Raw genomic sequence first — 14,484 nt, 5'->3', positions numbered from 1 at the left:
GTCACCCACAGTTGACTGGCAGAGGTGCGAGGGATGTTAAGGAAACGGCCCCCTGGGCCAAACTTTCAACCTGTGGGTCATCCACATCCAGCCCCCTGCTCCATGCATGTAAGGTCTACAACCATCCGATTTACATGCAGAAGGTCCTAGGTTCAACACTGGCGTCTCCAGGTAGGGTTGGTAAAGATTCCTTGTCTGAAATCCTAGAGAGCTGCTGTCCATCATTTCGAACAATAATGAGCTAGACGGACCAACAGCCTGACTCGGCATAAGGCAGCTTCCTATGTTCCTAACCCAGGACAAGAGCATCTCCAACAGATTGCTGTCCAATCTGTTCTTGAGAACTTGCAGTGAAGGGGAAGCCACCAACCCTCTAGATAGCTAGTTCCTTTGTCAAACTGCTCTTACGGTTAAAACATTTCTCCTAATACTCAACTGAAATTTCTGCTGTAGCTCTGAAGCCCATTAGATGTAGTCCTGCAGCAGTAAACAAGCCTTTGTCCTCTTTCCATGTGACATCCCTTCCACACCACTCGCCATCTTTGCTGCCACCTCTCAAAATTTGATAAGGATTCCCCAAACCTTTCACCTAAGTCCCAGAACAGAGTCTATGGAGTGCCACACTAAAACAAACACCCTCGCCCTAGCTGCTGAGGAACCACCAATGATCACTCTGTTGAGTATTTCTTCCCAACTGGCTGTTAATCAACACTTAAGCAGTTTGTTAACCAGATTATCCTGGGGAGCTTTGTCAATGCTTTGCTGAAATTAAGATGATTTGCACCCACCGTATTCCCACAACCCATTAAGCTAGTAAAGTGGGGGTGGGGATAGATGAGTCTGGATTTATTCTTGTGGCTACCTTCAGCTCTTTTTGCGCCTTGATTTTGCAAAGACAATTTTGAATCACAGGATTCTTTGATCCAGCCAGCAGGCCCTGCCAGTGGCTACACTGGTCTGAGGCCATGCCAAAGCTCCTACTTGCATGGATCCACAGTGTGTTTAGCATGCCACAAAAGCAACGCAACTCCCAAGAGACTGGGCATCACGTAAGTGGTAAGATCAATATGGCGTCAGAAAACCATGTGGCCAGAGGCCTTCTGGTGAGTCCTGACTGGCATAGGCATGAAAGAAAGCTATGGCAACAAAGCAGGTACATATGTTGTTATGAAGTAGGGTTTTGCCAAAATTGGGTCCCCAGCTATTGCTGGACTACAACTCCCTGTCACCACGCAGAGGGCCGGGAGGCCAGCTGGCTAGTCCCAGCTGGGCCGTCTCCTTCCAGTCGTCCTGCTGTGAAGACCATTGGCCTCTGCTCCGACGTAAATCAGCAACCCAGGCTTCAAAGCCAGGGCACGCTATCAGCAGATCGAACTCTGCACACAGAATAGGCGTGAGGCTTGTGAAAGCATACCACAACTATAGATTTATTAATCATAAATCAAGACAAAGAAACATGCCGTGTCATTCTCTCTCTCCCTCTCTCTCTCTCTCTCTTCTCAGAGAGAACAGGAAAACCAAAAACTATACACACAACGGAAGTTCCCAGCAAGCTGTGCTGGAATGTGAACAGACATGTGACATGCAACAGTTCCACACGTCAGCTCCTTAAGGCGGAATGGAAATCTCAACACTCCCATCATCCCTGGCTAGCAGGGCCAGTGCTCAGGGATGATGGGAATTGTAGTCCAAAAAGAGTTGGAGACCCAAGTCTGAGAAACCTTGTTATAAAGGGACTTAAGAACCAGCAGCTATGAGCAGTACAGAAATCTCTATTTTGCCAGGATCAAAGAATTATTATAATTATTATCATCAACACCATTATATCAATCACCTTCTAAACCACTCTCTCAAGGCCATTTGCATATAAGATACCAAAAAGTGCTGTCACCTGTTTATAAAATCCATCGAAGGTAATAATGGGTCCGTTGTGAAAGACAGGATAATAGAAGACATAAGCCAGCATCCAAAGGAATGGGTGATGAGTCATTTCGGCAGACCTATACCAGCAGTACTCTAGACCAAAGCTTGTGTAATAGAGGCAGCGGACAGTCAGGGTGAAAAGAAGCAAGTAGTATTCACTTTCACTGGCATACCAGCCTCTCTGTAGAATAAAAGCAGATAAAAAATTATGTGAAATGTCACCCACACATATAAGGAGATAAAGTACATTGCGGATTCAGTGCCACACAACCACACACTAATCATTTTTACAATACTCGGTGTTTATAGTGCTCAAGTGTATTAGGTACCACTATCTAAAATGCTACTTTGCTACTTTATTGAATATACCAAACACTGGTGCCATCTTTGGAGGGCCCTAGGTGCTTGGGCACCCACAAAACGTTGACTCTGGGTGCCCACCTGCTGCCTTACTGCTTTCTGGTGCCCTGGTGGCGACTAGACCGGGGCCTTTGTCTCCACTACAGAGCCTCTGTTGGGGCCTTCCTGTGGTTGCAACAGGCCTCGCTGGGCTTCCCCGTGGCCACAGCGGGTCCTGTTGAACCGCCTTCTGCCGCGTGATGTCACACTCAGGCACCCACAAAGTTGGGCAGAACCCAGCGTGTGTGATACCAAAAACTACATGATATATAGCAAAATCCATTTGAATGACCAGAGTAGATACCACCTCGGGCAGATTTGAGCTACCATCAAATGTTGGCAAGTTGTTGGGTATTTTACCAGGGAACACAATTTGAATCTTCTGTGTTAAACACCCAAAGGTCTTGAGATGGCCTGCTCTTGGAGAGACTGGCAGCTTCTGGAGTGCTGCTATGCCTCCCCATCTGAACAGAGCAGAGCACAAGCTCATATACCGTATTTTTCGCTCCATAAGACGCACTTTTTCCCACCTAAAAAGTAAGGGGAAGTGTGTGTGCGTCTTAAGGAGAGAATGCAGGGGGCAGGCAGGCAGGAAAAGCTCCGCGCGGCTCTTGCAGGCTTTTCCCCAGGAGGGAGAAGGGACTGACGCAGCCAGTCAGTCCCTTCTCCCTCCTCGTAGAAAAGCCCGCAGGAGCCACACACTCCTTAAAGGGTGCGCGGCTCCTGTGGGAGGTGGGGGAATTGTCATAGCCATGCGCAGCCTCTCCCTGCCGGACAGGCTGCACGTGGCTATGGCAGAAGTCAAGACAGCAAGCGGGATGGATCCCACTCGCTGTCTTGGCTTCTTTGCTCTTTGGGGCTGGGGGAAGGGGAACCCGAGCTTCCCCCGCAGCCCCGAGAAGCTCTGGGAGAAGCTCTGGAAGAAATAATATTTTTTTTCTTGATTTCCCCCTCTAAAAACTAGGTGCGCCTTATGGTCTGGTGCACCTTATGGAGCGAAAAATACGGTAATTCGTTCCGCAAGTCTTTTCGTCTTGCGAGTTTTTCGTCTTGCGAAGCATGGTTTCCCATAGGAATGCATTGAAAATCAATCAATGCGTTCCTATGGAAACCGCCTTCAGACCAGGTCCGGGGACAGTCTGTCCCCCAACCTCTTCTGAAGGCCGGCGGGGGGCGAAAGTCTTTGCTTCCACCCCGCCTGCCTTCCCGGGACAGCGAAGCCTTCGCTGCCTCCCGCCAGCATTTTAAGATCGCCCCGGACAGAGGAGAAGTCTTAGCTCCCCCCCGCCTGTCTTCAAAAGCCGTCCGGGAGAGCGGAGAAATGCAGCACGTTTCTCCGCTCTCCCGGGAAGGCAGGCAGGGGGGAGCAAAGACTTTCGCCCCCCGCCGGCCTTCAGAAGACCTCTTCTGAAGGCCGATGGGGGGCGAAAGTCTTTGCTCCCCCCCGCCTGCCTTCAAAAGCCATCCGGGATAGTGGGAAGCGCTTCCCTGCTATCCCGGACCGCTTTTAAAATGCTGGCGGTGGGGAGCAAAGCCTTTCGGCCCCCGCCGGCCTTCCTGGACCTCTTCTGAAGGCCGGAGGGGAGGGAAAGGCTTTGCTCCCCACCGCCAGCATTTAAAAGAGGTCCCCGGAGATTTCCCTATGGGCTTTCTTCTTGCAAAGCAAGCCCATAGGGAAAATCGTCTAGCGAAGTGACGCAAAAACCGAAAAACCCTTTCGTCTTGTGGGTTTTTCGTCTTGCAGAGCACCACTGTACTATATGTATAAAGTTATATAGGAGCCGTTGCATGCTCTGTAACAGCACCGAAAATCATTCTCTATTCAGGGAGAGAAATCAATATTGAGATAAGGCCTGAGGAGGATGAAAATTAAGGCAGAAATAATAAACCCAGCGGCACAAGACCCACATGCACAAAGGTCTGTAACATTATTCAGACACTTTCCGTATCCTGCTATGTGCTGTATACCTCTGGGGAAAGAATCCACAAAAAAGCAAAAGGAGAGCTGCATTATCGTGCACTTTTGGCCTAAAACTCCTGTCTGCCTTTTTAAAAAAAAGAAAAACCCCAAAACCCTCCAGTCTGCTGAGCAATTAAGACAAACTCTGCCCAGGACTGTAAAGGGAAGGTCTGAGATCTGATGCTGTTGGAGATAAGCGCTTTAACAAGGGAAGTGAAAATTTCAATGGCACAGAGAGGGCTCCTTTGGGCAAATCGCATAACCACTTCCATCTGCATGGGGGTTCCGTTCCCAGCCCCCACATGTGTCCATAGAGCATGCATAAACCTGCTCTGCCCCGTTATTCCCCTGCTATACCCCATTCTGCCCCCGTTCTTCCCCCTCCTGGGTCCAAAAGGACCTGTGCATCAGCGGTCACACATCAATTGGATGCACGCAAAACCTTCGCTGCCTGTAGTTTCACGGGTACAGCTTCCAGAAGGGTTTGCACCAGAAATCTAGCATAACATTTTGTATGATAAGAACATAAAGTGGAAGTTTGAACTTCCTCCTCAAGGCAGACTTTCTCAGGCAAAGAACACAACATAAAGAATTGATTTCATTATGACCAACTTGACATACTATTAGACCTGGCCAAGATTTGCTCACAGACTACCGGTTACCCACCCCTGTGATAAAGGGTACCAGACGAATGGTATCTGCACAGAAGAGCAGAGAACAAGTCGAAGAGCGTGGAAATGCTCTTTGGATGACCCCAGAGGTTGATAACGCACATTGGTGTTGGCCCCAGGCAAGGTAATACAAAACAACTCTTGGTGTCTATAGAGAGACAGATTTCATATTATGGTGGAAAAGCTGGAGGCACAGGTCATTGAAAGCAGCGCTAACAGCATAAATTAGTCCCAGTGGGTTGCATGGGAAACATTCCACCAGTACAGTACTAACATTAAAATAGCAAAAATCACTGCTTCATTATGAGAAACCCTCATTTCCTCGCCCATTTTCAAACGTGGGATAGGTAGGTAACAGGAACAAAGACGTTAGCCAGCAGCTCTAAGCTTAAAGTCAGAGGGGATTTCATTGGTACAATGAAAGTTCTGAGTCAGAGAAAACCAAAAAACCTATCTAGAAAAAGTATCAGGGTAGCAATGGGAGTCACGACAGATTGACATTTCCTTAATTGTTTCCCACTGAAACTTAAGAAAAATGATCCCAATAAGACTAGAAAGCAGTTTTTGACTCTGCGTCCACCAACCACAGACCATTGCTGACGACATTGAAAGGAGCAGGAGAATGCAGAGACCTCATAAAAACAGAGTGGTACTAGGTTTGTGGGGCCGATTACTGGATGAGAGAACACTCAGGCACTTATTATCTCCATTATCCTGCTGATTCGAAAGGTCAGCACGACCACAGAATATGGAACCTTGCAGAAATATAAAAAGGAGACATGGATCTGCAACTGAATACTTCTACAAGACTTGTCTTCATTTTATGAAATCATGAATCACACTATGAAAGGCCCAGCTTGACAAAGAAAATGATGATTAGGGTATTTAAAAGAAAAGTCTACTAACAGAGCTAATATGTGAAGCATAAAAAAACCAAAGTTCAGAAACCAACGAACCATGGCTTCAAACTGTCCCATTAAACTTTAATTAGTTTAATGTAAATGCCCAGTGCACTTCCTTCTTTAAAAGTCTCACCACGGCAGAGGATTTCGCGCAGCAGCTAAGAAGGGCAGGAGAGGCAGCATCTTCCCAAAAAGGAGTCCTGGAGCATGCGGTTTGTAAATCAAAAATAAGGTTTATTTACAAAACACCAAAAAACAATCCTGGCGACGAACCACACATCTCAGCAAAACACACACCCAAAGGGAGAAGGGGGAGAACAAACAAACAGGGGGACTATTTATACAGACTCATGTTCCTGGAAGCCTAATGACCTCCAGCTGCTCAGTGATTAGAGCGTTTCTGCTACTCTTTTAACCCTTTGATAGCAACACCCCCTCTCGCTCGTAACACTGAGCTGTACCAACCTTAATACAAATTTAAACCTAAACAGAAACATTTATGAGATTGCGGACTCAAAGCTTTTGTAAAACCGTCTGCGAGATTTTCTTGGCTTGGACAATACTTTAGTTCAATTAAACCTTGTTTTACACTTTGGCATACATTTTGATAACGGATATCCAAGTGTTTTGTGTGCGCCTTGAATTGACCTGATTTAGCTAGTTTAATACAAGGTTGATTGTCTTCCCACACTCTGATAGGTAGGGAACATTCTCCAAACAATTCTTGTACCAGTTGCTTATAAAATTCCAGTTCTCTACATATATCTGATAACGCATTGAACTCAGATTCAGTTGAACTTAAAGCTATAAGTGATTGTTTTCTTGATCTCCAACCAATTAGTGCATTTCCAAATTTTATCGCCATTCCTGACACTGATTTTCTATCTGGTCCAGCATCTGCCCAACTGCTGTCGGCCCAACATTCAAGTTGTGTGCTGCCCTCTGCTGATAGTTTTAAGCGAAAGCTTTTGGTAGTTTGGAGATACCTTAAAACTCTTTTTACTCCTTGCCAAGCATGCATTGATGGTTTTTCAGCTTGTCTACACAGCATGTTGACAGCATATGTTATATCGGGCCGAGTCCACTGTGCAATGTGGAGTAGACTGCCTATCGCTGACTGGTAAACCCCGGGATTACAGAACTCTGCCTTTTGCTCAGTTTGAGCATCCTTTGTGTAACTTAACTCCATTGGGGTTTTAACACCAGCACAGTTGTTCATTTTAAACCTTTCCAGCAACTGCTGGATTTTAGCTTCTTGGCTAAGCCAATAGTTACCATTTTCATCTTGCTGAATTTTAACTCCTAGATAAACAGATACATTGCCTAGTGATTTTATCTGAAACCTTTCTCCAAGCTTTGTGGCAAATTGTTGTGCAAGTTTATCATCCTTTCCACTGTATAATAAATCGTCAACAAATATCAAAACTGCTTCTTGTTCACATCCCGAGCCTTTTAGATAAAGACACGCATCTGCTGCGCTCTTTCTGAACCCCATGCTCTCTAGAGCATCGTTTAAGCAGGAATTCCAATTACGGGCGGACTGTTTCAACCCATAAATGGATTTGTGTAGGCGCCAGACCTGGTTTGGCTTGTCTCCTTCAAAACCTGGTGGTGGTGTCATATAGACTTCCTCCTGTAAGTCTGCATTTAAATAAGCCACATTGACATCAAAATGAAACAGCTTATTTCCCTTCTTAGCTGAAGAGGCTAGAAGCATTCTTAATGACTCCGATCTTGAAGTAGGGGCATAGATTTGAGAATAGTGAACACCTTTGCGCTGCGAAAACCCTTTTGCAACTAGCCGGGCTTTATATTGCAACTCTTCAGTAGTTGTGGGCTTTAAACGATATACCCATCGACAACCTACAGCTTGTTGCCCTTTCGGAAGCTCTGTACTTGTAAACACACCGAGAGACTTCATTGAAGCCATCTCTTTTTCCATTGCTTCCTGCCACTTTACGGCTTCTGAGCTTGGAAGCTGTTGTACTTCCATATAGCTTTCTGGCTCACACTGTGCCATATTTACGTATACACTTGTCACCTTAAACCGCTCTGGCGGCTTGCCCTTCGTGGCGCGTTTTGACCTGCGCAATTGCTCCTCTTGTGCCCCCTCTGACCGTTGGCTGTCAGAATCTGTCTCAGACTTTATGTCTGGACGTGCCTCTAGGGATAAAGACCTCCGTTTAGATACCTCCCTTGGGCTTGGTGTTGCAGGTGACCTGCTTTGCTTTTGCTGTCTGCTAGGCCTACTGACTGGCGAAGTTGGAGCACTCCTAGATTCTGGCTTTTCTACCTTAGGAGAAGAACCTCATGCCTGATCAGAATCTGCATCTGAACCATGTGCACCATCCCCTTCTGGCTCATCACTCTCTGGACTTTCTTTCTCAGCATGAATGCCTAAATCATCTCTCAAAATGTCAGGGTTAGCGTGTAAGTGAGTCCATCCGGACTGCTCACAAAAATCAGCGCTCCTACTGAGGACCACTCTTGTAGTATCCCCATCTGGGTCCACAAACCTCCAAGATTTGGCATGTGGTTCGTACCCGCAAAAGATGAGTTTCCTAGCCCTTGGACTTCCCTTTTTCCTTAACGCTTTTGGGATAAGTACATAGGCTTGAGATCCAAACACCCGAAAGTAATTAACTTTGGGCTTCTTCCCATATAAAGCAAAATAAGGCGTAGTATCAATTACCGAATTATATACTCGGTTCAGAATATGAGTAGCCGCCTGCCAGGCTTCCGCCCAGTAACTTTGAGGAAGTTTAGCATCAAACAACATAGAGTTTGCCAACTCTTGCAGAACCCTATTTTTACGTTCGGCCACGCCTCCTTCTTGGGGGGAATAAGGTGTAGACAGACGATGCTTAATTCCCTTTTTCTTAAAGAAATTCTGCAACACAGACCCGGTAAATTCTGACCCTCTGTCTGTCTGAAAAGCAAGTACTCTAGTACCGAATTCAAGTTCTACCGCATGAACCCAATTTTTAACTGTTTCTGCAGTATCTGCTTTTGTTTTGAGAGGAAAAAACCATGTAACCTTTGTTTTGTCATCCGAGAGACACAGTGCATACTTTGAACCTCCCATGCTAGCAACAGGCATTGGGCCACATAGGTCCATATGCACAAGTTGGAATACTTTGTCAGATTTCCTATCTGAACTGGGATAGCTGCATCTATGAACCTTCGCACTTTTGCATGCAGTACAATCCAAATACTTAGTACATTTGTTCAATTTGCACCCTTCTGATAATTCAGGTTGCCTTTTAACATACTGAAAATTAATATGCCCTAAACGGCGGTGCCATAAATGAACACAAGAATTATGGGTAGGCGTGTTCACACAACCAGCATGAACCTGTTCAACTTCATCTGGACTTGTCTCAAAATAATATAACCCATTTCTGCATTCCACCTGCAAAAGAGATACGTTATTCTTTGAAATAGTGCAAACCCCATTTTCAAACACAGTTTTAAACCCATTTCTATCAAGTTCTGACACAGACAAAATACACCCCTTCAGTCCCTTTAGCACGTAGGCATCAATTTCTGTTTGCAAACAATTCAAGAACACTGTGCCTACAGTCTCTAAGGAACGTTTAGTTGAATCTGCCATTGTCACAACTTTAGGGGTTTGCAAATGTCTGCAATTCTGCAAACGGACACTAGATGGCGCCACCAGGTGGTGAGATGCACCACTGTCGATCAACCAGCGTAGATTGCTGCCTTGGCCACGCCCTTGCATCAACGCCATTGCTGAAGCCATGTGCTGTGTGCTGTGGGAGTAGCCACGACCTCCTCCTCTTCTTCGACGTCCCCTGGAACTCCTTGTCTGGTAACTAGGGGTAACGGCCTTGTTGCTGTCTTGACCAGGTTCACGTGTGCAATTCCTGATTAGATGGGAAGGGGAACCACAGCGAAAACAGTGTCTAGCTGCAAAAGCATTTACTGTGTGCTCAAACTCAGCATCAACACTCTTAGGCACAGCATAACTCCCCTTTAAAGACAAACCTCTTTCTCTTTGCCTTTTATCCTGTTCATCCGCAAGCCGAGAAGAAATGTATTCAAGGGTTAATTCAGTTGAAGGCATAGCTTCCAAAGTTAGAGCTAGAGTCTCATAGCTTTTATCAAGAGAAGACAACAATATGTATGACTGCTGCTCCATAGAGAAAGGAATGCCCAGCTGTCTTAGTTGATTAAAGGCAGACACCATTTTGGCAATATGTTCTTTCACACACGCTCCCGGTTGGAGACGTAAATCAAACAAACATCTTGTAGCATGGATCTTGGCCCCCGCAGTGTTTCTGGAATTTAACCGCTGCAGAACCGTCCAGACCTCATGCGTGTTCTTTAACTCAGAAACATAAGGCATTTGCTCTGGTCCCACTGCCAAAACTAGTAGACCTTGGGCTTTCCTGTCGCGTTTCTGTGAAGCTGCTGCTGCTGCTTTGGCTTCTGCAGACGCGTCTGCAGCTGCCTGTAAAGGCGGTGCTTCAGTACAGCTCCACAACTCTTTTGCTTGCAACCAAACCCTTACTCTAGCCTTCCAATCTTGCCAATTTTTCCCATTGAGTCGCGTAAACGGGAGAGTAAAACTTTCCTGGGACTCTGCCATCCTCCCTGGGGCTTAGGAACGATACTCACACACCTGTAGACCGTCTCCCAGCTGCTGAGGTGGCTCCTTGAGGAATCAGACGTCTTCCAGCGAGTACAAACTGCGCAGTGCCTCTTTAAAACTTTTCTAGGCACGTTGCAGGACTCAAGCTGCTTTGGAGGCTTTCGTTGTCGGCAACCGCTTCTGTCTTCACTCCAGTCCTTGCATAAATCACTCTGAACTGCTCTCCTTATCTCCTTCTTGACGTACAAACATCCATAACCTGTCCCATTAAACTTTAATTAGTTTAATGTAAATGCCCAGTGCACTTCCTTCTTTAAAAGTCTCACCACGGCAGAGGATTTCGCGCAGCAGCTAAGAAGGGCAGGAGAGGCAGCATCTTCCCAAAAAGGAGTCCTGGAGCATGCGGTTTGTAAATCAAAAATAAGGTTTATTTACAAAACACCAAAAAACAATCCTGGCGACGAACCACACATCTCAGCAAAACACACACCCAAAGGGAGAAGGGGGAGAACAAACAAACAGGGGGACTATTTATACAGACTCATGTTCCTGGAAGCCTAATGACCTCCAGCTGCTCAGTGATTAGAGCGTTTCTGCTACTCTTTTAACCCTTTGATAGCAACACAAACTGTGGTTTGTTGGCAGTAAGCAAATCATAGTTAAGCCATTAGGCAGAATTCAGGCAGTAGAGTTTGCCTGTCCAGGGTGGAGCCCATCCCTAGCATGAGTTACTGTTCTAGACATAAGCGTCACCCTCTCCACACTGCTATAAAGCCCCTCAAAGAAGTCCTGCTCTTTTTGGAGATAGCAGCAGCTTGGTCATAAATTTATTGTTCAGTTTGTTGCGCTAGTTCCTCTGCTGGTTGTTTGGGCCACTGGTTTTTATTTTATTAGATGATGTTTTCAGTCATTTTTGAAATCACCAAGAGATTTTATGGACAGCAGCATAAAAATCTGAATAAATAACAGCAACAATGCTGATAACACTTCTTCCTAAAATGCACCTGATGCAGAGAAACAGGAAGAGTGCACAAAACAGCAGCAGAGGCAAAGCCAGAACAGTACATCATGCAGAGAGACAGTGACTAACCCCTCCTCCGAGGATGGGTACTTTGCGCTAGTTCGCCCTAGCACACATGTTGGAAATTCCTGAAATGAGAGGGGTAACTATTCTTTAAACCTTAAGCTTTCTTATAAAAGAAGATTCCTCAAAATGCACATTTTCAGAACCAAATTGAAAAGTGGTTATTTCAACAATAAAGCGCTCAGTATGAATGAATTTAAACAAATTAATCACAGTATTATTTTTAAAAAAAACAAACCAACCAGTTACCTTTATTTCTTCCAGGGCAGACACACGCAAAGTTGACAACAGAAGCAATGAGCCCAGCCACATCAGAAAGGGGTTCTTAAATTGAGCCACTCCGTACGAGAAAGTTACATGTAGAAAAATCACTGCCAGACCATTGGTACCAAGCAGAAACCAACAGGCTGCCATGCCATACACCATCAGAAACCAGGGTTTGTACTAAAAAGACAGGGAGGACAATAATGAACAAAAACACTCGCTTTCGGTTCAATGCATGACTCAAGACTCAGCTCCGGATTCAACTCAGTTTTGCATCAGTTTGTACAAGGAATGGGATAGGAGTACAATTCGATCCCCTGCTAAATTTGCCCATTTGCCCTCTGACAAAGAAATGACCAGTCCATAATGGTAGGTTTATTGTAGCTGTGAGAGACAGAATAACAACAGGGAAAACCCCCAGAAACCCAGAAGACCAAAGTCAGAGATTGATGTGCATTATAATGAGTGAAATAAGTGTTTGATCCCCAGTAACCAGCCAGATGTCAGGCTACCTGGTATCTTCACTGTATGTAACAAGCACTTGCTGCAAGGGAGAGGTCTTACCTGTAATCACAGCTCGTTAACAGTACCTGTACAAAAGACACCTGTCAACAGAGGCAATCCAGCAGATTCCAAAGTAGCCACCATGACCAAGACCAAAGAGCTGTCCAAGGATGTCAGGGACAAGATTGTAGACCTGCACAAGGCTGGACTGGGCAAATTTAGCAGGGGATCAAATACCTTTTTTCCTTCACTGTAGATTTGGAACCAAGCCATTAGTCACACTTAGGTTGCGGCGCTTGGAAAAATGTCAGCGCCTGCCTTTATTAGAAAAACACATTGTCGACCTGTAGCACATAACAGAGACATCTGTGGAAAGTGTGTGATATTTAATTTCAAGCTACTGTACAACCACTCCCCTTCAAATATTTAAAATAGGAAGAATTCTTGAAGGAACAATTGAAAATAAAAGTGGCTCACTTCTAATGAATTCCATGCTGAGCAGTGTTGCAGGGTCTCTGTTCCATAAGATTATTAAAACTAGAGGAGAGAGAGGGGAGGAACCCACTGAACTGTGGCACTAAAGCAGGCGAGCAAAGGGAATCCGTGCATTTCTACAAGGACTGGGGAAGAAATGGGTTCATGCGGCATGAGGGGGAACTAATTTCCCCACCTACATAAATAAGAGAGTTTTTCTTCTTCTTTTCTTTGCCTTTGCAAATGTGATTATTTCTGAAAGACTAAGGGCTTCTTCTTCTCCTTCTTTTGGTTAATCTTTCAAACATGCATCCAATAAAGATATATTTATGCCTCTTGTCTGCTTAGATTTTGAAGCCCTTACAAAAATTGGCGGTTGCAGAGGATGGTTTTCTTTGCAGCTGGAATTGCTACAGTGGTTCTTTCTTAGCTTCAAAGAGTGGCTAGACAGGCCTCTTGAAGACTTCCAAAGAACAGCTGAAAAACACTGAATATTATCTGAAATGCTGTTCCCCTCTGCTGGGTCACACAATGTCCCTACATAGAGCAGCACTGGAACAATATGTGCAGCTCTTAACCATGTCTTTCTACTGACTAAGTTGTGATTTTTGATTTATTTTTTTTAACCACATTTCAGAGTGTGTGACTGATGTAACACTTGCTATTCCCGCCCCCCACCATGCTTTGTTCTAGACCAGGCATAGGCAGACTCAGCCCTCAGATGTTTTGGGATGACAATTCCCATCATCCCTGACCACTGGTCCTGTTAGCTAGGGATGATGGGAGTTGTAGTCCCAAAACATCTGGAGGGCTGAGTTTGCCTCTGCCTGTTCTAGACCCTTCACACATCAGCCATGAGAAATGGGAGAGGCCTGTGCAGAAGTGAGACAGCTGGGTACACTTACTCCAGGCCTCGGAGGGCTAAATTGGTGGGGGCAACCCACTAGCGTTTTAGTTTGAGTTTATAACTTTCTTCTCCCACCTCCAACATCAGACAAACTCTACCCAGGACTGGAAAGGGCACCACATATTTAAAGGGTACTACAGCTGTGCCCCTTGATCCAGCCTCCGATGTTGAGTGAAGCTCTGTACCCCTAGAAGTCACAGGAGATCCCATTGGGCAGGCATATATCCCACCTTTTAGGGTTGCTACCAGGATTGAATGGCACTTTGTGCTACCTGTGGGAAGGGAGGCCACAGAGGCAACAAAACACGTCTACGCTACTAGTACTGTAAAACTAGAGCTTTCTTATTCTTCTTAGAGATAATGGTCAATTTATTTGTTGATCCAAAGCAATTTCCAAATTAGAGCAGGTCAGCTCAAAGTCGCCTACCTTCTTCATGTAAAGGCTGGACAGCTGTGATACCGTGAGGTGACCGAAAAGAAGCCACAGGATATATCCTTTACCCCATTCCATCCAAAAATTCCATTCAAAATCCATGGGATCCTAGGCATAAATTGAATCCATCATAAAACGGGTTTAAAGCATGAGGAGGAGACTGGAAATACATGATCACTGCTTTCATTTCAATTTAGGTCGCAAACCAGGAGAAACCATGGCTGAAGAAGGTATCCAACATAACACATGAGGGTTTTTTCTATCACTGTTCATTGAGTTGTAACTCGTTATTTTTAAATTGTAAACCACCTTTGAGTGCATTGGAAGAAAAACAGTATATAAATTTAA

The 14,484-nt window shown here is 45.3% G+C and overlaps 1 protein-coding gene across 4 annotated transcripts in view; it reads right to left on the bottom strand.

The window, feature by feature from the left end:
- HHAT (hedgehog acyltransferase) overlaps positions 1-14,484 on the bottom strand; it is a 190,088-nt gene that overhangs the window by 155,062 nt on the left and 20,542 nt on the right. For all 4 annotated transcript variants that reach the window (XM_081904132.1, XM_081904131.1, XM_081904134.1 and 1 more), the window contains 3 exons: positions 14,131-14,244; positions 11,804-11,998; positions 1,892-2,104 (listed from right to left, as the gene is read on the bottom strand). In XM_081904132.1, the coding sequence (XP_081760258.1) occupies positions 1,892-2,104; positions 11,804-11,998; positions 14,131-14,244 (522 nt within the window). The remainder of the gene's footprint in view (positions 1-1,891; positions 2,105-11,803; positions 11,999-14,130; positions 14,245-14,484) is intronic.

This window comes from Podarcis melisellensis (assembly GCF_964234715.1).
Source record: "Podarcis melisellensis genome assembly, chromosome: 3".
NCBI classification, from domain to species: Eukaryota; Metazoa; Chordata; class Lepidosauria; order Squamata; family Lacertidae; genus Podarcis; species Podarcis melisellensis.
This window is presented reverse-complemented; position numbering and strand designations above follow the sequence as displayed.